We start from the raw sequence: 24,930 nt of genomic DNA, 5'->3' as shown, positions 1-24,930 counted from the left end.
CTGTATAGACCAAAGACCCTTTCATACACCTGGGTGTGAGTCTTGGGAAATCTAACAGTCACAGATGGGAATTCCTCAGTATCCACAATCCTATAACCTTTGTGCTTGTTTGGTTTTGGACTCCCTCTAGTGGTTCAACCTTTTGGTGCTTTAATTGGTACTCTTCACTTCATAGAATCACCAAATTTGGGGTCATATTAAAAACAAATGAGAAAAAAAAATAAAGCAAAAGAACCACACAACTACTATTAGAATAGTTTTCCACAAGGAGAAAACTATGTCACTAATTATTAAAAGACTTGTCTTTTATCATTGATAGGATATATGTAAACATTAAGATAGTTGAAATAGTAGTGTTGGAAATGGTTTGACCTAAAGGGAAGGGACACCGTGAATTTCACCGGCTGACTGGAAAAGCTGGTTATAATTCTGCTGAGAGTGTGTGGATAAGGGTCGAAGGTCCAGAAACAGGATTCCTGGATGCTTTTGTTTGCAACCTAAGGTGAGAATGGGAACTTTTGGAGAAGGGTAAAGTAAATATTTTCTGGGCATATGGGTCCTACAAGTCAGAGGACCCAAAGCAACATGTATTTTCCTTTACACCAAATGCAGAAAATTCTAACATTGATTTAACTTTACTTACCTCCCTATGTTGGCTTTGGTTATGCCTCTTAGCTGTAGCATATAAAAAGTCTTCATATAACCATATAACCATACTCAAAATATGAGGAGGAAGACTCTTATGTTCGTTCCATTAACCTTTCACTTTCTAGACAATTCTGCACTGCAGATATATATAAATCTACCAACTCTTTTATATGACAGCCCTTCACATATTTAAGACAGTTATCATTTTCTCATTAAGTCTTCTCCCCCCGCCTTTTTTTTTTTTTTTTTTGGATCTTCAAAGCTTCTTGGGACCAGAATAAAAGAACATCTGTGATAGAATAACTTGATGGGCATTTTATTCACCCCTACAGGTGTCAGTGAAAATACTGGCTTTTTATTTCAGAAAATACAAAACTTTTCTTGACAAGTCTGAGTTTGGAGTCTTTGTTCTCCAAACAGGCAATAAGATTAAGAAAAAGAAGAAAATGGTATGTAATGGGTGACTTATCCAGTTCAGAACCTCTCCTAGGTATGCTATTTCCTGATTCCTTTTAAGTTGTTCCAGCACTGGAGCTGGAAACATACAGCAGGAGACCAAATACGTGAATGTGGAATCTAGAAGTCAGTCATAGTGTCTGCCCTGAGGTTTGAGTAGAATAAAGGGAACTGGCATGGGTCTTAAGATCCCAGATCTCACAGTACTTTCTATTGAGAAGACATTGCTAGAAAGTCCATAATAGATTATTTGTATTAGCAGAAAGAAGCCCACCAGCCCCCAGTGACTTACGCACTCTGTCTGCAATCTCAGTTTTGTAATAAAATAAGTTTGGGGTGCAATGAAGTGGAAAAAATAGAGGTAGAGAGATGTGAGTAAGATAAAAACAAAGCATATTTTCTTGACCTTGAAAGATCTGGAACCCTTTTTCTTGAGCAGAATTTAAAAGGATAGGAAATGTATTCTAGCTGATACAGAGGAAGAGTAATCCTCTAGAACAAATACTGCTAATGTCCATACTACCCAAAACAATCTACACATTTAATGCAGTCCCTATCAAAATACCAACAGCACTTTTTCACAGAACTAGAACAATCCTAAAATTTGTATGGAACCACAAAAGACCCTGAATAGCCAAAGCCAAAGAAAAACAAAACTGGAGGTATCACAATTCCAGATTTTAAGTTATACTACAAAGCTGTGGTAATCAAAACAATATGGTACTGGCACAAAAACGGACACATAGATCAGTAGAACAGAATAGAAAACACAGAAACAAATTCATAATTATATGGTCGATTAATATTCAACAAAGGAGGCAAGAATATGCAATGGGAAATTTTGTCTTCAACAAATTGTGTGGGGAAAACTGGACAGTTACATGTAAAAGAATGAAAGTGGACCACTTTCTCACACCATACACAAAAATAAACTCCAAATGGATTAAGGACCTAAATGTGAGACCTGAAACCATAAAAATTCTTAAAGAGAGCACAGCCAGTAATTTCTCTGACATTGGCCATAACAACATCTTTCTAGATATGTCTCTAAAGCAAGGGAAACAAAAGCAAAAATAAACTACGTTTGATTGGGACTACATCAAAATAAAAAGCTTCTGCACAGCAAAGGAAACAATCAACAAAACTAAAAGGCAACTCTCTACTGAATGGGAAAAGATATTTGCAAACGACACATCCAATAAAGCGTTAGTATCCAAAATATATAAAGAGTTTATACAACTCAACACCAAAAAAAAACAAACAAACAAACAAACAAAAAACAAAAAAGAAAACAAACAAACAAAAAAACAAACCAAATAATCCAATTAAAAATGGGCAAAAGACATGAATAAACATTTTATCAAAGAAGACCTATAGATGATGAACCGACACATGAAAAGATGCTCAACATCACTCATCATCAGGGAAATGTAAATCAAAACCACAATGAGATATCACTTCACAACTGTCAGAATGGCTAAAATAAAAAACACAAGAGGAGCGCCTGGGTGGCTCAGTTGGTGAAGCATCCAACTTTGGCTCAGGTCATGATCTCATGGTTATTGATTGAAGCCCCACATTGGGCTCTGTGCTGACAGCTCAGAGCCTGGGGACTGTTTCAGATTCTGTGTCTCCCTTTCTCTCTCTCTCTCTCTCTCTGCCTCCCCTGCTCACACTCTGTCTCTCTCTCAAAAATAAATAAATAATGGGGCGCCTGGGTGGCGCAGTCGGTTAAGCGTCCGACTTCAGCCAGGTCACGATCTCGCGGTCCGGGAGTTCGAGCCCCGCGTCAGGCTCTGGGCTGATGGCTCAGAGCCTGGAGCCTGTTTCCGATTCTGTGTCTCCCTCTCTCTCTGCCCCTCCCCCGTTCATACTCTGTCTCTCTCTGTCCCAAAAATAAATAAACGTTGAAAAAAAAATTTAAAAAAAAATAAATAAATATTAAAAATTAAAAAAAAAAACACAGTAAACAACAAGTGTTGGTGAAGATGTGGAGAAAAAGGAACCTTCATGCACTGTTGGCGGGAATGTAAACTGGTGCAGCCACTGTGGCGGTTACTCAAAAAATTAAAAATAGAACTACCCTCTGATTCAGTAATGACTCTACTGGGTATTTACCCAAAGAATATGAAAACACTAATTTGAAAGGATATGTACCCCCTATGTATACTGAAGCCTTATTTATAATAGCTAAATTATGGAAGCAACCCAAATGTCCATTGATAAATGGATAAAGAAGATGCAGGACATATGTACAATGGAATATTCAGCCATAAAAAGAATGAAACCCTGCCATTTGCAACAACATGGATGGAGCTAGAGACTATAATGCTAAGCAAGATAAGTCAGAGAAAGACAAATACCATATGATTTCACTCATATTGGAATTTAAGAAATAAATGAACAAAGGGAAAAAAAGACAACCCCCCCAAACAAACTCTTAACTATAGAGAACAAACAGATGGTTATCAGAGGGGAGATGTGTGAGAGGATGGATAAAACAGGTGAAGGAGATTCAAGAGTACACTTATCTTGATAATGATAAGCACTAATATATAGGATTGTTGCATTACTATATTGTACACCTGAAACTAATATAACACTGTATGTTAAATATACTGGAATTAAAATAAATTCTAAAAAAATTTTAAGTTAAAAAAAGAGAGTAATCCCCTATGTGGAATAGAGAAGAACAGTGGGAAGAGAAGAGCAGGCAGCAGTCTTAATGTTGTAGACCACCATCATCTCTAATACAGGCCTTAGTACTGCTGTGCACCAAGAAGACAATAAACACATGAACAGGAGAGTTTATAATTGTTGTCAAAGAACATTCAGAGAAGTGTAAGGAAGGAGCATTCTCTGCCTTTCAAGATCTTTCTGCTAGACTAAGAATTAAATTTACACAAGACCAATTAAAAAGGGGAGAAAACCCAAAGTTTTATTGTTACGTATGCAGAGACTCAATAATGAAATTGAGACATAAAGAAATGACCAATGCAGGCAGTTTTTATGCTTCTTAGACAAAGAGACAATAAATTTGTGAGGAGTTGACAGGATCTAAAAAAATGCTTGGGAGGTTTTTTTTTTTTGTTTGTTTGTTTTTAAAGTTTTATTTATTTATTTTGAAAGAAAGAGATAGAGCATGAGCAGAGGAGGGAAAGAGGGAGGGACAGAGAGGAGACAGATCCCAAGCAGGCTCTGTGCAGTCAGCACGGAGCCCAATGTGGGGATTGAACTCAAATTGTGAGATCATGCCCTGAGTCAAAACCAAGAGTCTGATGCTTAACTGACTGAGCCATCCAGGTGCCCTGGAAGCTTTAATTAGTAATGAATTCTAAGTAGAATTTGGGCTGAGGTAGTAGATTAGTAAAAAAGCAACAAGGTTTATTTCTACAGCTTTCTCAGTTTTTAAGTTCCTATCTGTGTTATAAGGATGTCTGTTTACTTCTTACTACCTTTCACATGGGAGGTTTATTTCCTGCTTTCAGGGGGTACAGAGAGCCTGAGTGTCCTTGTCCCAAGTAGCTTTAATTCAAAATAATCAGTGTGCCATTTTGGTACAGTGTACCCGGCCTGCCCTTGCTCCCTACAGGAGTAAGGAATCTGAACAAAATGTATTGGTGTGCCACAAATAGGTTAGATGGCCTGGTTTTCCTTCTTTTCTCTCTCCTGAGGATTTAAAATGCTACCCTGTGCTTCTCTTTTGCAATCCTGGTGCTTTTCCGTAGGAGGGGCATGCCTGGATCTTCAGACACGTTAGAATCCACATTCATCAGAGGTGCCAAGGCTGTTTTTCTCAGCTACTCTAAGTCACCTTAGATATTAGCACCGGAGCACTCCAAAATATTTTGCCCACGAGTACAGTTAAGGTTTTTTCACAAAATACAGCCTCTAAGATGATAGCCCAAAAGTACAGGTGGTGATGCTCGACTCTGAGAGCCAGGGAGAGCATGCTATGCGGGGCCTCTCTAAGTCATCGGTATATATATATATATATATATATATGCTTAATGGCCTACTGAATCTAGCTTACGCGGCCTCCCAGACACCCATAACTAAAGCCCTTTCCTTAAAGTTCTGGAATGGGCCACTGAGTTTTGTCAAATCCAACACCACAACACCGACAGCCACAGCACAGTCTAAATTCCTATTGGCCCTTTCCGCTTCCGCTCAGGGACTGGCAACTGAGGGCCATTACTGACGCATGCGCGTCACCTGTTTCCGGCCGAAGAGCGGGGTGTTCCCACTTTCCCAGGCCGGGTGGAATTCCTATCTCACTTTCCTTGGCTTGAGTTTCTCTGTGGGCAATGGCTCCGGACTCAGGTCCCCTTCCTGAAGAGCCGCTCTTAAAGGTGCTACCCTTAGACGCTAAGGACAGGGGCACTCAGCGCTGTCGCTTGGGCCCGGCCGCCCTCCGCGCCTTGGGCGCGCACTTGGGCTCGGCGGTGAAGATCTCTCTGCCTGACGGCGGCTCCTGCGTCTGCACCGCCTGGCTGCGGCGGGACGGAGCAGACGGCTTTGTGCAACTGGATCCGCAGTGCGCGAGCCCCGGGGCGGCCGTGGAGGCTTCAGGGTTCCGGGGGAATCTCCGCTTAAGCAGTCTCCGCCTGGTGTCCTGCCCGTCGCTGCGGCACCTCAGTGTGTGGCCGGTGTTGCGGGAGGGGGCGGGCGCGCCCGGTGCCTCGAATCCAGCCGCGGTGCTGGAGGCGGCGCAGGAGCTTCTCAGGAACCGACCTGTCTCCCGGGGCCACGTGGTGACCGCTCCGCCGGGCGCCCCGGGTCCCGTAGCCGCGCTGCACATCGTCAGCGGGGCGCCCAGCCCGGATCCGGCCGGGCTAGTCACTCCTCGCACCCGCATCGGTCTCAGCGGGGTGCCTCCGTCGGAAGCGGAGCCACGGCCCGAGGTGCCCTTGGGGGGCCTTTCGGAGGCGGCCGACTCGCTGCGGGAGCTCCTCAGCCTGCCTCTCCGCTACCCTCGCACCTTGGCGGCCCTGGGGCTGGCAGTGCCTCGCGGCGTGCTCCTGGCGGGTCCCCCCGGAGTGGGCAAGACTCAGCTAGTGCGGGCCGTGGTCCGGGAAGCGGGCGCGGAGCTGCTGGCAGTGAGCGCCCCAGCGCTACAGGGCGCCCGGCCCGGGGAGACCGAGGAGAACGTCAGGCAGGTCTTCCGGCGCGCGCGGGAGCTGGCCAGCCGCAGACCCACCCTCCTCTTCCTGGACGAGTTGGACGCCCTGTGTCCCCGGCGGGGCGGCCCACACCGAGCCCCCGAGAGCCGCGTGGTGGCCCAGGTGTTGACGCTGCTAGACGGCATCAGTGGGGACCGCGAAGTGGTGGTCGTGGCATCCACCAACCGGCCGGACGCTCTAGACCCAGCGCTGCGCAGACCGGGGAGATTTGACCGAGAGGTAAACAGGCGGGGCCAGTCAGACCTCTGTTCCTGGAACCTCGGCCTCTTCTGGCCTTGATTGGCTGCCCCTAGGCGGTTGCCACTTAGGTTTGGCAGTCGGTGAGGCTGGAGTGGGGCTTTGTGTGGTGCAGAGAACCTGTTCTCTGTCCTTGTGTGATCTGTGAGCCGGGACCCGTTTTTCCCGAGTCAAATTGAGAAGCAGGGTGGCCTTTAGGGATGAGTTTTGTTGTGCAGGTCCTGAAGATGAGTACCACCAGTAATGTTAATTTTTTAGGGAAGTTCAGCTGTAAGTGTATTCAACTCTTATGGATTTGGAATGAGAATTAAAATTAGGATAGCTTCAAGAAATGAGTGTGTTGAAATAAAAAGGGAGAAGTCGGGGAAGATCTAAATCAAAGCAGGCATTAATTCTTCTGGACTTATTCATTCATTGTCAGGACACCAGCATCCTGACCCACAAGTGAGAAATTACCCACAATTGCTCCCTGAGTTGCCAGAAAGATTGAGTACTCAAAAGCTGAACTATTTTACAAGCTTTAGTCCCAAATTGATTCCTGATTAAATAGTTTGAATAGTGGTTAAGTGATATTTGAACTTTGTTAGGAATCTAAAGAGACAGATGATAATTGCACACTTTTAGCTTAATCTGTGCAGAACTTGAGCACATTTGTTTCTTTTTTGCATCATCTAGTACTTGTCTCCTAAATAAAATCCATAAGGGCGGGGACCTAGACTATCTGGTTTACTGTTGCACCCTTGGCTGGTAGAACTTGGGAAGTTGTAAAAAATAACAAAATGTTGTTAAATGACATACAGAGGGCCTCTGATTTTATGGTGGTGTGAATGCCATAGTCATTCAGTAGGAAACGTATTTTGAATTTTGATCTTTTGCGAGGCTAGCAATATACTGTAAAATGCTCTCTTGTGATGCTGGGCAGCCACGAGATCATGAGGGTAAACAGCTGACACGTTGACAACCGTTTTATACTCATCCAAACATTCTGTTTTTCACTTTCATACAGTATTCAATAAATTGTATGAGATACTCAAAACTTTATTGTAAAATAGGTTTTGTGCTAGATGATTTTGCCGAACCACCGGCTGATAATGTAAGTGCTCTGAGCATATTTAAGTAGGCTAGGTTAAGCTGTGATGTTCAGTACGTTAGGTATATTAAATGCATTATCCGCTTACTGTAATTCCAACTTATGATGCATTTATTGGAATGGTACCCCATCTTAAGGTGAGGAAGATCTGTATGTAATTTTCATTGTGCAACTATCCAGCCAGTGTTACTCCTCTGGAAAATTAGGATTTTAATATATTCAGAATCTATGGCATCCTTAAGAGTACATAGTTGTAGTGCCAAATTTGCTCAGTAAGTATACACCTTTGAGAGGATATAAATATTATACGATGTTTTAAGCTGTGTAAGCTTTAATTTCTCTTTTTTTGCTTTGCATATAGGTTGTCATTGGGACTCCCACACTTAAACAAAGAAAGGCGATACTCCAGGTGATTACCTCAAAGATGCCCATCTCCAGTCAAGTCGATTTGAGCCTCCTTGCAGAAATGACAGTTGGTTACGTTGGTGCGGACTTGACTGCACTTTGTAGAGAAGCTGCCCTGCACGCTCTCCTTCATAGTAAGAAGGTAGGAAGCACTGATTTATGACTGTGTATGTTGGCCTTTTGATTAATATAGCAAATTAATTTGGGATTAAACAAGTGGTAAGTACATTTTTTTGGAACTTTTGATACCTTCCACAGTTATTTCTCACCTGTATTTCTACATCTCTGCTCCATGGGAATAGCAGAAGCCTGAAGGTGGGGATAGAGGGCTGAGTCTTCCAGGCCTACCAGGACATTTTCCCTCATTGCCAAAGGGAACCGCCTGGTGCAGAAGCCCAGAGCAGCTAGGGAAAAGAGAGCGTGGCCCCCAGAAGAATCAAATGTATTTCTTTTTAATTTTTGGTTTTGTTTATTTTGAAGCAATTTCAGACTTAGAGAAAAGTTGCAAAAACAGTACAATTTCTGTATGTGCTTTACTTGGATTCTCCAAATGTAGCATTTTTCCAGTTTTGCTTTATCTTTCTCTCTTCTGTGTTTTTATATGTATGTACGTACATATATATTTCTCTTCATATATATGTCATATATATGATATATATATGTCTAGTGTGTGTGTGAAACATTTGAGAATGTACTGTAGCCATGATGTCCCTTTAACCTTAAAATCTTAAGTATATATTTTCTAAAAACAAAGACTTGAACCACAGTATAATTATCAACATGAGGAAATTAACACTGACATGATACTTTTGTATAATCTCTGTAGACCTTATCCAAATTTCACTCTATCCTATTAATTTCCTTTCTAGCAGAAATTTAAAAAGGAAAAAAAAATAGTAATCCAAGATTACACATTGCATGTAGTTATCCTGATTTCTTAATATTCTTTAACCTAGAACCATTTTTAGTCTTCTATGGCTAACTTTTTAAGACTACAGGTTATTTTTTCTGTAGAGTATTCCTTGGTTTGGGTTTCACTGATGTTTCCTCATGATTGGATTCAGTTTTTGCATTTTTGGCAGAAGGGTCACAGAAATACTGTGTTCCCATTCCATCTGTTTTTTCCTTATTAATAAATATTTTGTAGGGAAAATAAATTTTTCTTTTCTTTTTTTTTTTTTTTTTTTTTGAAAGTAAACTTTTCTAACCCAGGAGAAGATTGGGCACCTGGAATTTTTCTCTAAACTTGTCTTTGACATTGAAATCCTTAATTCATAACTACCTTTCTTTAAAATATTTAAGATGTTAGCTTTAAGTATAATAGTTTTCAACACTATGGATTGGAAAATCTCTTCACTTTGTATGTAATAAGTAGTCATTAATCCTTAAACCCCTTCAGAAAAAAATTAATTTCAGCACCCTGAGGATTCTAGGACAAAGTTTTCAATCTCTATTGTAACTATTATAACATTAAAATTGCCTTTAATCTTGTAATTTTTAAAAACCAGTTTTTAGTTTGTTTAAATTATAAAAGGATGATTTATCATCCAAGGTTTGGAAAACCTTTTTACCTATATAATTTACATCCTTCCTCATTTCCATTTATTTTTACATGTACTCTGAAGGTGGGAAGAAGTTATGTGAACTTGTAAGTTCTCTTCTTCTGGGTTTAGAACCAAAACTGCTTGAAGACTTAATGACACTTCTCATGCATTGAAGTGTGAGAATATATGCCTTTTGAAGGGAGGATGAGAGCACCAGCGTTTGGGAAGGGAGATTTACATTTAGGATTCCCTCTGCTTTGAAGTTCCAGGTTTGACCTTAAACACCCTGGCTTAGGTGGACCAGCCAGCTGCTACTTCAGGAGGGGCCTGCCCAGGCATAGCTACCACAGGTGATGGCTGAGTTCATAAACAACCAGGGGAAGTGGAAGGAAGAAAGGCAAAAAGGAAGAAGGGACAGAGGCATCTGGGAAGGTACTGGCTTCACCTTTTTCTTCTTTACCCCTCTGGCAGCTGAGGGGCTACTGCTGCCTCTGTCTATACCAGGGCAGACAAGGGATGCATTGAAGTTTGTTCAGCTTTTTGTGAAGTAATCCCATTAAAGGGTTTGAAATAGAGTTTAATACATACACACACAGGGGAAAGAATTTTATCTGCCTAAAAGAGTTATTAGAATCAAGTGAGATAATATACATATAAGTGATCTTAGTGTTACTTAAAAATTAGTTAGGGGGTGCCTGGGTGGCTTAGGTCATGATCTCACAGTTCGTGGGTTTGAGCCCTGTGTCGGGCTCTGTGCTGACAGCTCAGAGCCTGGAACCTGTTTCAGATTCTGTGTCTCCCTCTCTCTCTGCCCCTCCTCTGTTTGCGTTCTGTGTGTCTTTCTCTCTTTCAAAAATAAATTAACATTAAAAAAATAATTCAGGTACCCAATATCTAATACTCCTAGCCAATTAGGAAAAAAAAACTATCAAAAAATTATTTAATAGTTTTCTTTGTGAGAAATTAAAATAAAAATATTATAAAGAAAGTAAAAATTGCATGAAATCTCACCTCCCAGAGATTCTAATTTTTAGGAACATTGTTCAGAATAGCTCTCTTTCTCTCTCTCTCTTTTTCTATATATGTATGTACTTATATAATCTTATATAAATGGGATAGAATAGTTTCTTGTTGAAAATGGGAATTTTTGGGGCGCCTGGGTGGCTCAGTCAGTTAAGCCTCCGACTTCAGCTCAGGTCATGATCTCGCGGTCCGTGGGTTCGAGCCCTGCGTCGGGCTCTGTGCTGACAGCTCAGAGACAGTTTCAGATTCTGGGTCTCCTTCTCTCTCTGACCCTCCCCCATTCATGCTCTATCTCTCTCTGTCTCAAAAATAAATAAATGTTAAAAAAAATTTTTTTTAAAGAAAGAAAATGGGAATTTTTTTGACAACTAAGTGTTCAGAATTTGATATGAGGGTAAATCTTAAATATAGTACAGATATTACAAATAGATATTATAAATATAAGCAGTTTTTAACTGTAACAAAAAATCTGTTTCACTAGAATGATCAAGGAAATTGCAAGAAAGATTCTCCACAATGTAATCTTAAAGTGAAGGTGGCCTTTCTAAGCATAACATAAAACCTAATGCCAAAAAGGAAATAGTTTACTAATTTGACGATTTGGGGATGGCAAAACAATATATAAACAAAGACAAGACAAAAGACAGACTGGGAAAAAATACTTTGGCCTATGACAAAAAGACCGAATTACCTTGATATGGAAAGAATTCTCACAGATCAATAAGACCAACAATCTAAGAGAAAATGGGTAATAAAATATGAACAGGTAGGAGACAGTAAAAGGATTACAAGCAGCCAATAAATGTGAAAAATCCTCAACTTTACTTTCTTTAAAAATTAGTCTCATTCAGTTATTTTTTAACTTTTTATTTTGAAATAATTAAAAACTTGAAGGAAAGTTGCAAAATAGAGAACTCCTGCTAAACCCTCCATCCAAATTCACCAATTTTTAACATTTTGCCAAATTAGCTTTATCATTCTCTCTCTCCTTCTCTGTCTCTAATTGTATATGTGTATACATATTACTTATTTTTTCTGAATCAATTGAGGATGGGTTGCATGCATCATATCCCATTAGTTATCTATTTCCTAAGAACAAGTATGTCTCTATACGTGACCACAATATGATTATGTATAATCATTATATTCATGAAATTTAACACGGACACAAAACGTTATCAAATCTACAGCCCATATTCTTATTTTGGTAGTTGTTTCAATCATCTTAGCATTTTTTCCCCTCCAGTACAGGATCTCGTTCAGGTTAACATATTGCATTTAGTTTTTAGTTTCTTTTAATCTCCAGTACTCCCTTAGCTTTTTTAATTTTTTTTTTTTTTTCAACGTTTATTTATTTTGGGGACAGAGAGAGACAGAGCATGAACGGGGGAGGGGCAGAGAGAGAGGGAGACACAGAATCCGAAACAGGCTCCAGGCTCTGAGCCATCAGCCCAGAGCCTGACGCGGGGCTCGAACTCACGGACCGCGAGATCGTGACCTGGTTGAAGTCGGACGCTTAACCGACTGCGCCACCCAGGCGCCCCTCCCTTAGCTTTTTTAAATGACACATTTTACATTGACATTTTAGGTCAGTGATTTTATAAAATGCTTTTCAATTTGGGTTTGTCTAATATTTGTTTATAGTCAGGTTCAGGTTATGCATGCCCATTTGGAATACTCCATAAGTGATAGTGTGTCCTTAGGGTAATACACATGAAGGCACAGGATGTCTGCGTGCTCCTCGTTGGTGATGCCTCTCATCGGTGATTGATGTGATTAGCCAGTCCAAGTTTTGTCCAGTTTCTCCACTGTATAGTGGTGTGTTTCCCTTTGTAACTAATAAATCTGTGAAGAGACCCTTTGAGATCGTGCTCCTTGGCATACTTCCCTCCCCTTTTTTGTACCCATAGATGATTCTTGCCCCAACAGCCTTTACTATAAATGGTTGCAAAATAGCTAACTTTCTAATTCCATCATTCCCTCTACCTCACTCTTGATTGAAGAAATTTAATGAACGCAATAGTGGTTACAATTTCCTCTATCACACTGGCAGAAATTTAAAAGTTTGGTGATCTACAGTGCTGGAGAGGTATGGGAAGAACAGCTTTATATTATTGGTACAGCTTTGAGAGCAGTGTGATAATACCTGTCAAAATCATAAATGTGCATACCCTTAAATCCAGTAATTCTACTTGGAGGAAATTATATAAAATACTTGAACATGTGCACAAGCACTTTCACCTGTAGCTTTGTTTTTAATAACAAAATACTGGAAACAACCTAACATTCAACAGAAAGATGCAGTTGAATTATGGTACACTCATACAATAGTGTCAGAAAGAGTGAGGTTGAACTATATTATTAATTGATAGAAAAGATTTCTAACATAAGTGGCACAAAAGTGCAGGTTAATTTGTACAGTGGGGTCCCATTTATATATCTGTTTGAAAGATGTATGTGTCCTTACCGTCATAAAACATACTAGTGGCATACACAGAAAGTGGTTGACTTCCTCTAGAGATGTTAGTGGGGAGAGCTGGGAGAGGAGAGGAGACTTTTCATTTTTTTTGTATTGTGTGTGTAGGATTCTTTATAATGATAGCAAAATAGATTTATAATTCAAAAGAAGATTAAAAAAAAAAAAGAAGTAATTGTGCTCTTGTATCACAAAAAGGCCCTGTAATTTTTGGTCTGATTTTGCTTTTTGGGCATATTTCTTCAGAACCAGGACAACCCGACTATTGATGAAGCAGACTTCCTTGAAGCTTTTAAAAAGATTCAACCCTCATCCTTTCGAAGTGTCATTGGACTGATGGACATCAAGCCTGTTGGCTGGGAGCAGATTGGTGGCCTCGAAGATGTAAAACTGAAGTTAAAACAGGTGATATAGAGAGTTTGCTTGTGCCAGTAGAATGGTAGAGTTTAAGTGTAACACTTTTGTGATGAAGACAAACCGCACTTGCTGAAACTAATGCCATCCCAACATCTGAATCCAAGGGTTACTTCTCAGTCCTTGTTTTTAACTGGGCTTCTATAGGTGTCAGATACCATTCATCATATTTTCCTACCTCACCCTTCTCTTGTTTGTTGTTTTCTTTAAAGACTGTATAATCTAGAATGGAGTCAGCAGACTTTTTCTGTAGAGGGCCAGAGAGTAAACATTTTAGGTTTGGTGGGCCATACAGTCTTTATTGCAACCACTCAACTCGGTATTCATGGCATGAGAGCAGCCAAAGACAATATGTAATCACTACTTGCGTTCCGATGGAACTTTATTTATGGACACTGAAATCATAATTGTCACACGTCACAAAATATTCTTCTGATTTTCTTTTCAAGCATTTAAAAATGTAAGAGTGGTTCTTAGTTTGTGGGTGGTACAAACACAGATTTTTAGTTTACAGGCCCGAGTTTGCCCTGGGACTGATAAAAGCACAAAGTTATAATACACAGAATGGCCTGGGTGGCTACAGTTCTCACAGTGGATGCTAAGGAGCACAACTCTCCAGATCCTCTCACTGGCATTGCAGTTTCAGAAATTAATTTTGTTCATTTACCTTCAGGTGATCCTGCCATAAGGAACTAGATTTCTCTAACCCCATACAAAAGACTGATGTATAAGTATCACTACAATTTATTCACCATAACTAGAAGCTATATCTACAGTGAACCCTAGAATCCTTGTGTCCGTGGATCAGTGCATTTATAACATTCCTTAATTTTTTACATGCATTGTCTCATTTAATCTTTACAAAGTGCGTGAGAGATCAGCCACACTTCCTGTTGCGAACACTATTTCTTTAGCTTTGAGATGTTAAGCTTTCTTGCCTTTCTGAACATTCTGTTCCTTAATGTTGCCGTAAGTGTTAGTACTCCAAGCTCCTAGGAATCCTCTTTTTGCATTCTGTGAGTCCATGATCTCAATATCCAGGGCTTTAGCTGTCTCCTGAAAACTGTTCACTCAAAAATCTTTATATCCAACACAGATAGTTCTTTTGATCATCAGAGCTACTTAGCTGTCTGCCTACCAGGTAACTTCCAGGAATCTCAAACTCAGGACATCCATAGCTCAGCTAATCAACCCACCCTCCACACCTGGATTCTCTACCTCTGTGAATAAAGCCAGCAACCCATCTCCTAAGTCAGAAACCTGTCTTCCAAATGCAGGGGTCGTGCCATACGTGCACGTAAGTTCCCCTTTGGATTTAGAACATAGTCCCTGCAGGGGCCCCTGAGTGGCTCAGTCAGTTAAGCATCTGACTTCAGGCTCAGATCATGATCTCAGGGTTCGCAAGTTCAAGCCCCGCATTGGGCTCTGGGCTGACAGCTTGGAGCCTGGAGCCTCCTCAGGTTCTGTGCCTCTCTCTCTCTCTCTCTCTCTCTCTCTCTCTCTACCCCTCCCCAGCTCACATTCTGTCTCCCTCCTCTCTCAGAAATAAATAAAAACATTAAAAAAAAAAAAGAGAGAGAAACATGGTCCCTGCATAAAAGAGTTAATTTTATGTTTCAAATCTATCCCTTCCAGTGCCTGTGACACATCCAGCCTTACTATTTTTGTAGTCAGAATTATTGCAAGAGACTTCTAACTGGTCGCCCTGCTTCTGTTTATTTCTTTCCAGTCCATTCTCCATCCTGCTTCCTCAGTGCTGACTAAAACTTTCAAGGCTTAACACAATCTGACTCCTACTTCCACTTTCATTCCATTACTCCTTGCTTCCCCTATTCTCCTTTCTGTTACTACTTACTGTTGGGATGAATAAGAGTTTCAAGTGTCTCTGTGTGTATTGTTCGTTCCCGGTGGAATGCCCTTTTCTGGCCTCATTGTTAGTTTACAGGCCTGCCTCCCCAACTAAAATCTGAGTTCCCTTGCTACGGGGATCTTATCCTTTTTTAATAGAAAGACAATACATCAGTAGTTAAGAGTTTGCACTTCCTGATTTACATTGCCTGGTGGGGGGGGCGGGGAGGGGGACAGCCTTAGTTTTGCTGCCTCACTAGAAATAAGACTTGGGCGAATTACTTCACTGTTGTAAGTCTGAGCTTCTGCATCTATAAAAGTATGATGACAATAAAACCACATACTCAGAGGTAATGGGGACTTGTTTACTATTTAGTTAACATTTGTAGAAGGCTTACTTTGTGAAGGTGTCATTCTAGGTATGGGAATTTAAGTGGTAAACTTTATTTACATTCTAGCCGAGCAGAATGACAAACCCAACATGGAAAAATAATAATTTCAGATAGTGAATGAGTAAGTGCTCCCAAAATAAAAGATGGGCAGTAGCATAGATTGGCAGGCGGGGATGGGGGTGGGGTCTGCTTTAATTAAAGTAGTTAGGGAAGACCTCTCCAAGGAAATGACATTTGAGCTGAGACTGAATGATGAGGGATAGCCACACAGATTTTGAAGGAGTGTTCAGGCAGAGAAAGAATAGCAAACAAAGGCCCTGAGATGGGAACAAACTGGGGTGTTTGGGAAAGAGGCTGCATAAGGCCTTGTAATAGGAAGGAGTGGTAGGAAGGAGTTCAGATGTGGCTTTTATTCTAATTCTGATGGGAAGTCACTGTAGGATTTGAAGCAGGAAATGATGTGACCTGACTTAGGTTATAAGATCACTGGTTGCTGTGTGGAGAGTGGACTGCATTTCCAGCTCATAACAGGTACATGAGAATTGTTGAGTGAACACTTGAATTTACTGGATCATATGGTGTTTTATCATTATACTAAAACAATTGTCTCTTTTTGTGCACTTACAGAGTATTGAGTGGCCTCTAAAATTCCCTCGGGAATTTGTCAGGATGGGCCTGACACAGCCAAAGGGAGTTCTCCTGTATGGTCCCCCTGGATGTGCTAAAACCACCCTGGTGAGGGTCCTGGCCACAAGCTGTCATTGCTCTTTTGTTTCAGTGAGTGGAGCTGATCTCTTTTCTCCTTTTGTTGGAGATTCAGAAAAAGTCTTGTCTCAGGTTTGTTTGTTCATTTTCTCCCATATAGTTAAGTGTCCTTCTGAATTTTCTTGATATGCCTTAAGGATAAACCTTAGTTATTAAAAATATTACTGGCCTTTTTTTCAACTAGAAAAGTTATGTATATTTGTTTATAGAAAATTTAGGAAATATAGGAAAGTGTTAGATAAGAAATCCTTTGTAATCTCTACCTACTGTTAACGTTTTGGTGAATTTCCTTTATTTTTTTGCTTTTGTTTTAAACTTGAGGGCAGATTATATCTTTATCACGATTTTTTAAAATCATCATTTTTAAAACTCCATAGTATTAAATGTTTTAAAAATATGATTTTTAACCTGTACATAATACTCCATTCTTTCTTGTTCTATTTATTCATTCCCCAATTCTTAAACATGTAGCATCTTTCTCTTTTTACATTTTAAAAATTATAAGTAGTAATACATAAAGCATATATTCACTTGAATACTGAGTAACGTATAGCTTTTCAATAATTTTATTTTCCCAACAAAAGGTATTTCGACAAGCAAGAGCAAATACTCCAGCAATTGTGTTTTTGGATGAAATTGATTCAATCTTGGGCTCTCGATCCATCAGCAAAACAGAATGTAATGTTCAAGAGCGTGTTCTTTCTGTTCTCCTGAATGAATTAGATGGTGTAGGACTGAAGACTACAGAGAGAAGAGGAAGTAAATCAGATCAACAGGGTAAATACAAGGAGCTGAGAAAAAACGAAGAGGTATTTATTAGCCAGAATATACAAAACCCAGGCCAATATTAAATACAATGCATATACACTAGCTTTCCCTATGTGGATTCATCTCATTGAAGGAATTATGTAATTTCAGTTTGGCTGGATGTTTACAGAGCTGCTAAAAATTGTGATTTGGCTAGAAAAGATGAGGTAAATTTTGTAAGTTATCTTAAATATATATGAATGTGAATTTTATTTTTCCTGAGATTTAGAAACCTAACGTTACATATTACATAGAAAAGGGGTGTATTCTTATTTTTATATCCTGAAGAACCAGTGTTCATCCCTTTCTAAAAGTTTTTATATGAAACAAAACAAAACATTGTTACTACCAATGATCTTAGTAATTCACAACTTCCGATTTTCTTGAGGAATGGGTTTCCCTGCTTATAATGAAATTAAAATGACCTTCAGAAGCCCCTTCTTCCCTTTCTGAGTCTCTTCCTAGATAGAGTTTGATACCCTTAAATTACCCAACAGATCCGTTTTCTTTTATTCTTTCCTTGTTTTTACTTGTTTCCCAGTTGAAAAATCATTCCACGGGAGAGTCTTATAGCTCTTGAGAAATATATGACACTAGAATCTGAAGGGACCCATGAGATTTTCTGATCAAATTTTCTTGTAACACAGGAATTCCTTCTACAGCATCTGACAGGTGTTCACTCACCTCTGCTAAAATTTTGCAGATACAAGGAATTCACTACTTTGAGAGATCACATTAATGGTGAACTACTCTGATTATTCAGTTCAATTGAAAAGAAAAAAATGTTTTAATTCCAGTGTAGTTAACATATAGTGTTATACTAGTTTCAGGTATACAATTGGGTGATTCAACAATTCCATGTATTACTCAGTGCTCATCATGATTACTCTTTAATCCCCATCACCTATTTCACCACCCACCCTGCCTCCTCCCCTCCCCTCTGTTTTCTATAGTTAAGAGTCTGTTTTTTGGTTTGTTTCTCTCTCTTTTTTTTTTACCTGTGTCCATTTGTTTTGTTTCTTAAATTCCACATATGAGTGAGATCATATGGTATTTGTCCTTCTCTGGCTTATTTCACTTAGCATTATACTCTCTAGAGTCATTCATGTTGTTGCAAATGGCAGGACTTCATTCTTTTTTATGGCTGAATAATATTCCATTGTATATATACCATATCTTCTTTATCCATTCATCTATCAGTGGATACTTGGGCAGCTTCTGTAATTTGGCTATTGTATAATACTACAGTAGGGGTGCCTGGGTGGCTCAGTAGGTTAAGTGTCCCAACTTTTTTTTTTTTTAATTTTTGTTAAGGTTTATTAATTTTTGACAGAGAGAGAGAGAGAGAGAGAGAGAGAGAGAAAGCGAGTGCATGAGTGGGGGAGGGGCAGAGAGAGGGAGACACAGAATCTGAAGCAGGCTCCAGGCTCTGAGCTGTCAGCACAGAGCTCGGCACAGGGCTCGAACTCACGGACCATGAGATCATGACCTGAGCTGAAGTCGGACGCTCAATCGACTGAGCCACCCAGGCACCCCAAGTGTCCAACTTTGGCTCAGGTCGTGATCTCATGGTTTGTGGGTTCCAGCCTAGTGTCGGGCTCTGTGCTGACAGCTCAGAGCCTAGAGCCTGCTTCAGATTCTGTGTCTCCTCTCTCTGCTTCTTCCCCACTTGTGCTTTGTCTCTGAAAGCTTGTTTCCCTTGCCTCAGGAGACAAGAAAAATGTTGTTACAGCTGATGCAGAGAAATTACTGCCTGTGCTCTCTTTAAGGATTTTTATGGTTTCAGGTCTCACAATTAGGTCCTTAATTCATTTTGAGTTTATTTTTCTGTATGGTGTAAGAAAGTAGTCCAGTTTCATTCTTTTGCATGTAGCTGTCCAGTTTTCCCAGCATTATTTGTTGAGCAGACTGTCTTTTTCCCATTGCATATTCTTGCCTCCTTTGTTGAGGCAAAGGCACCATATAATTGTGAATTTGTTTCTGGGCTTTCTATTCTGTTTTATTCATCTATGTGTCTATTTTTGTGCCAATACCATCAGTACCATACTGTTTAGATTACTACAGCTTTGTAGTGTAACTTGAAACCTGGGATTATGATGCTTCCATCTTTGTTTTTCTTTTTCGAGGTTACTTTGGGGTCTTTTGTAGTTCCATACAAATTTTAGCATTCTTGTTCTAGTTCTATGGCAAATGCTGTTGGTATTTTGATAGAGATTGCATTAAATCTGTAGATTGCTGGGTAGTATAGACATTTTAACAATGTTTGTTCTTCTAATCCATGAGCATGGGATGTCTTTTCATTCTTCAATTTCTTTCATCAGTGTTTTATAATTTTCAGAGTACACAGGGCTTTCACCTCCTTCGTTAAGTTTAATTCCTCGGTATTTTATTATTTTTGGTGCAGTTGTAAATGGGATTGTTTTTTAAATTTCTCTTTCTGCTGTTTCATTATTAGTGTATAGAAATGCAATGGATTTCTGTACATTGAGTATCCTGCAACCTTACTGCATTCATTTATCAGTTCTAGCAGTCTTTCGATGGAGTCTTTTGGATTTTCTTAATATAGTATCATGTCATCTGCAAATAGTGAAAGTTTTACTTCCTCCTTGCCATTTTTGGTGCCTTTGTTTCTTTTTGTTGTCTGATTGCTGTGGTTAGGACTTTTAGTCCAGTGTTGAATAAAAGTAGTTGAGAGTGGACATCTCTGTCCTGTTCTTGAGACCTTAGGGGAAAGCTCTCAGTTTTTTATCACTGAGTATGATGTTAGCTGTGGGTTTTTCATATATGGACTTTATTATGTTGGGGTATGTTCCCTCTAAACCTATTTTGTTGAGGGTTTTTATCATGAATGGATGTTGTACTTTGTCAATTGCTTTTTGTGCATCTATTGAGAGGATCATATGGTTCTTGTCCTTTCTCTATTGATGTATCACATTGATTGATCTGAGAATATTGAACCACCCTTGCATCCCAGGAATAAATCCCACTTGATTGTGGTGAATGATTTTTTTTAATATATTGTTGGATTCAGTTTGCTAATATTTTGTTGAGGATTTTTGCATTCATGTACATCAGAGATACTGGCCTATAGTTCTCTTTTATTGTGGTATCTTTATCTGGTTTTGGTATCAGGGTAATGCTGGCCTCAAAGAATGAATTTGGAAGTTTTCCTTCTTCTATTTTATGGAATAGTTTGAGAAGAACAGGTATTAACTCTTCTTTAAAAGTTTGGTAGAATTCCCCTTTGAAGCCATCAGGTCCTGGACTTTTTGAACTCTCAACAAACAATTTTGAATGCTTAGCCTGTGTAAGGCCTTGCCCTGACTGCTTTTCGGTATTTCTTACCTTCATCTAGGATTGACCCATCTTCAGCTTATGTTGTCATATTTCTGCCTCTGGAAAGAAAAATAAATAAAAAGTAAAGTAGATCTCCATCTTCCAGGACATTAGAGCCAGGGTGTTTCATAGCCATACATCTCTACCTGTTAGTCATATGCTTTGTCTTTTCAAGTCATCTACCAATCATTCACTGGGGCTCAGGTACATCAGTAGGTGTTCTCTGCTGTGGTGTAGGCTTTCCATTGGTTCTCACATGGAGAGATGTCCCCCAGGATTGGCCAGTTCTTTCACCACACACAGAAAGTAGTTCTTTGGTTAATAATTTGTATTTGCATACCTTGAGATCAAGAAGGGGGTATAAGCGTTCCCGTCCCAAGAAAAGGATATGCTTATTTAAAAATAAATGGACCCTTCTTATCTATATTTCTTAAAAATGTAATAACGAACAGCTAATTGACATTACTTTTGTGTTGTGTATTTTCCCTCAGTTAGAGTTGCAAGAAGTTTTTAATAGAAATGTCATGATTGTTGCTGCAACAAATAGACCTGATGTATTAGATGATGCCTTATTACGACCTGGAAGATTAGATAAGATTATTTATATTCCACCTCCAGATGAAAAGGTAACTGTACATGTTTTACTCTATGTTAGGATTCTTAATACATCAGTGTTGGAGCTGTAAGGAGCCTGGCAGCATTGAATCCCAAACTGGATATATATGTACCTGGTGTGTGTCTTACACTGGGCTCTGCATTCTTCCTCGCCTGGTGGCCCTTCATAAAGTCATAATTTTGATCTGCTTTTGCTGGATACTCTGGGCATATTTTCAGAGAAACATAAGCTTAAAAGTTAAAAGTAGTTGCCTTATTTCATTATTGTGGCAGACTGAAAAAATATCGAGCTTATTAGGTATACTCAACATCATTTTACAACTAGAATGGAGGAATCCTAAAATGTCTGGAGAATATATGTATCTGTATCCTTATTTTACAGTGGGAAAATCTGACGTTAGAGTGATTACACAATGTATCCATAGTCAAAGAATCAGTAAATCTTTTGCCCTTAATATCCACAGCCACCGATAGGGAGAGACTAATGACAAAGAATGAATTTTTTCCTCCCTTCCTAAAAAATAAATAAATAAATATTTAAATGTCTGTTTACTTTTAAATTATGTCTGGATAGGGGCGCCTGGGTGGCGCAGTCGGTTAAGCGTCCGACTTCAACCAGGTCACGATCTCGCGGTCCGTGAGAGCGAGCCCCGCGTCGGGCTCTGGGCTGATGGCTCAGAGCCTGGAGCCTGTTTCCGATTCTGTGTCTCCCTCTCTCTCTGCCCCTCCCCTGTTCATGCTCTGTCTCTCTCTGTCCCAAAAATAAAAATAAAAAAAAAAACGTTGAAAAAAAAAAAAAAAATTAAAAAAAAATAAATAAATAAATTATGTCTGGATAAGTCATGTGTTTCCTTCTTAATCCATGTCTGATAACACTATTTGTACCCAAAAGAGGGGATTCATCATGTCCCTTAAAGAAATATATCTACAATCAGCTATTTTAAAAATGATTATAAAAGTGTTAGAAATTTATGTCATTATTTTTACCATTGTCATATGAGCCATTGATGAAGTACTTTTTCTTATCTCTTCAGAAGTGATTCTTTCTTATTGTTTAATCATTAAAATATACATAACACTTTCTCTGTAGTATGATAGGAAACACTCCCTTGAAATATTTTAATCTAGCTTTGTGTCACACATAAATGTTATAAGATTATAAACATATTACTTTTAATTTTGTTCCAGGGCAGGCTTTCTATTTTGAAAGTCTATACCAAAAACATGCCAATGGGACCCGATGTTTCCTTAGAAAACCTAGCAGCAGAAACCTGTTTTTTCTCTGGTGCTGATCTTGGAAACCTTTGCAAAGAAGTAAGTTAATTAGTGAAGGAACATATGGTTGAGAACATATCTTCATTTATTCAGATCTTCATTCACTTGGTAGCATTTACTGAAAGACTGCTATGTGGTGGGCACTGTGGAAGGTGAAACATGTCGCCACTGCCCTTCCCTTCCAGAGCTTACAGGTGCATGGCGAGTTGCAGAGAGGCAAATTATAGTACTCAGTTGGCAACTGAAAATATGTGGTGAATCAGGAAGTTCAGGGTGTTGTGGGACTGAACCAGACTTGGGGGCATCAGAGAAGGCTCTCGTGTGTAAACTGAGATTGGAAGGATGGTGAGACCATTGACCAGGCTAAGGGAGGGGAGAAAATGTGCGGACGACTGGAGTAAGAGATAACATGCCTTTATTGAGGAGATGGACAATGGCCAGATCACACAGGTCCTTGTAAGCCACTTTAAGGAATTTAGACTTTATTTTGAGAGTAAAAGAAGCCATCGTAGGTGTTTCCTTTTCCATAACCTTTTATTAAATGTACTGTTCAGGAAAATGCACAGACCATAAGGATATGGTTCACTGAATTAACATAAAATGAACACACTGTGTAACTACCAAGAAAGAGAACAGTATCAATACCCCAGAAGCTTCGCTTGGGGCTTTCCCAATCTCTCTCCCAAAAGGGAAGTACTCTTCTGACTTCAAGCACTGGCGATTAGTTTGCATATTTTTGAACTTTATAAAAATAGGACCATACTGTATACTTTTATGTCTGCTTCTTTAACTCAGGATTATGTTTGTGAAATTCATCTGTGATTTTGTGCATAACAGTAGTTTGTGCATGCCCATCACTTTATGGTTTATGAATATACTGTGTTCATTCTTTTGAACGTTTGGGTTACGACTTTTTTTTATAAATTGTGCCGCTATGAACAATCTTGTGTATGTGTCTGTATATACTTATAGAGAGAATTGCTATGTTATAGAGTATGTGTTTGACCTTTTCCTTTATGATCAGTGCTGTGTCCTATTTAAAAACTCCTACTCTGGGGTACCTGGGTGGCTCAATCAGTTAAACATCTGACTCTTGATTTTGGCTCAGGTCATGATCTCGTGGTTCGTGAGTTTGAGCCCCGCATCAGCTCTGCACTGACAGTGTGGAGCCTGCTTGGGATTCTCTGTCTCCCTCTCTCTTTCTGCCCCTACCCCACTCATGTGCACATACTGTCTCTCAAAATAAATAAACTTTAAAAAAAAAAAAAACAAACTACTCTGAGGTCGGGGAGATAGTCTCTCATCTGTAAATATTTTTATGGGCTCATAGTGTATATATTATTATTACAACTTGCATTTTCTTTTTTCCCATTTAAGGCTAGAGTTTAATGTAGAAGAAATGATGATCTATTGAGACAACTTTTATTTATTTATTTTTTTTTAAAGTTTTTTTTTCAACGTTTATTTATTTTTGGGACAGAGAGAGACAGAGCATGAACAGGGGAGGGGCAGAGAGAGAGGGAGACACAGAGAGAGGGAAACAGGCTCCAGGCTCTGAGCCATCAGCCCAGAGCCCGACGCGGGGCTCGAACTCACGGACCGCGAGATCGTGACCTGGCTGAAGTCGGACGCTTAACCGACTGCGCCACCCAGGCGCCCCTTGAGACAACTTTTAAACACCATATTTAACTTTTTAATATTTGGTCATGAGTATTGGAATTCTGAGAAGTGGGACTGAGGTTTTTACACTTAGGTTTTGAAGTATTGCCATAAATTGTAAAAAATGAAGCACATTAATTACTTCCTGTTGTTTGTCTCTTATAGGCTGCCTTGCTGGCTCTGCAAGAAAATGGACTAGACGCAACCACAGTGAAACAAGAGCACTTTCTGAAATCACTAAAGACTATAAAACCGTCCTTAAGTCACGCGGACTTGACTTTATATGAAAACTTATTTCAGGAACAAGGATTATCTAACTTAGAGGATTTTTAAAAATTACGTTACATCCCTGCTCAAGGATTAATTGAACTGTGAACTTGCTCTATGATTTGCAACTTTGTATTTTTAGAGTTTGTGTGTATCATTTCCTGTAAATAAAAGGGATAAGCACCTGATAAGCTAAAGTTCATCTTATTTCTAAAAAGTATATGAAAATACCATAATTTGGGAAGAGAGTATATGTATGTTGGTTTTTGTAATGGGGATGGTGGTTGCTTTTGTTTGTTTGGGGTTGTTTTTTTTTTTTAAGTTTTATTTATTTTTGAGAGAGAGAGAGAGTGAGTGAGCAGGGGAGGGGTAAAGAGAAAGGAAGACAGAGGATCCCAAGCAGCCTCCATCTGCCAGTGCAGAGCCCAACCTAGGGGTCAAACTCACAAACACTTAGATCGTGACCTAAGCCAAAATCAGGAGTCAGATC

General features: G+C 39.5%; 1 protein-coding gene across 2 annotated transcripts; it reads left to right on the top strand.

Moving 5' to 3' along the window:
- The first annotated feature begins 4,027 nt into the window (after positions 1–4,027).
- Positions 4,028–24,628, top strand: SPATA5L1 (spermatogenesis associated 5 like 1). 2 transcript variants are annotated; one of them, XM_045449856.1, is made up of 8 exons: positions 4,028–6,506; positions 7,976–8,161; positions 13,309–13,467; positions 16,344–16,553; positions 17,066–17,290; positions 21,116–21,250; positions 22,428–22,553; positions 24,339–24,628. In XM_045449856.1, exons 1-8 carry the CDS (start codon positions 5,412–5,414, stop codon positions 24,504–24,506), a joined length of 2,304 nt encoding a protein of 767 aa, XP_045305812.1. In that variant the 5' UTR covers positions 4,028–5,411; the 3' UTR covers positions 24,507–24,628. The 2 variants fall into 2 exon arrangements, with proteins under 2 accessions (XP_045305812.1, XP_045305813.1); XM_045449857.1 differs by lacking the exons at positions 22,428–22,553; positions 24,339–24,628 and having other exon boundaries at positions 17,066–17,258; positions 21,116–21,248.
- Positions 24,629–24,930: the final 302 nt, after the last annotated feature.

Source organism: Leopardus geoffroyi, chromosome B3 (assembly GCF_018350155.1).
Source record: "Leopardus geoffroyi isolate Oge1 chromosome B3, O.geoffroyi_Oge1_pat1.0, whole genome shotgun sequence".
NCBI lineage: Eukaryota > Metazoa > Chordata > Mammalia > Carnivora > Felidae > Leopardus > Leopardus geoffroyi.
Note: the sequence above shows the minus strand (reverse complement) of the source record. Positions and strands in the feature narration are given on the sequence as shown.

Excerpts from the sequence above, each read along its gene's own strand:
- SPATA5L1 (XM_045449856.1), top strand. The coding sequence starts at position 5,412 with ATGGCTCCGGACTCAGGTCCCCTTCCTGAAGAGCCGCTCTTAAAGGTG. Across the intron at positions 6,507-7,975 it reads CGGGGAGATTTGACCGAGAG|GTTGTCATTGGGACTCCCAC; the intron begins GTAAACAGGCGG and ends CTTTGCATATAG. Across the intron at positions 17,291-21,115 it reads AGCTGAGAAAAAACGAAGAG|TTAGAGTTGCAAGAAGTTTT; the intron begins GTATTTATTAGC and ends ATTTTCCCTCAG.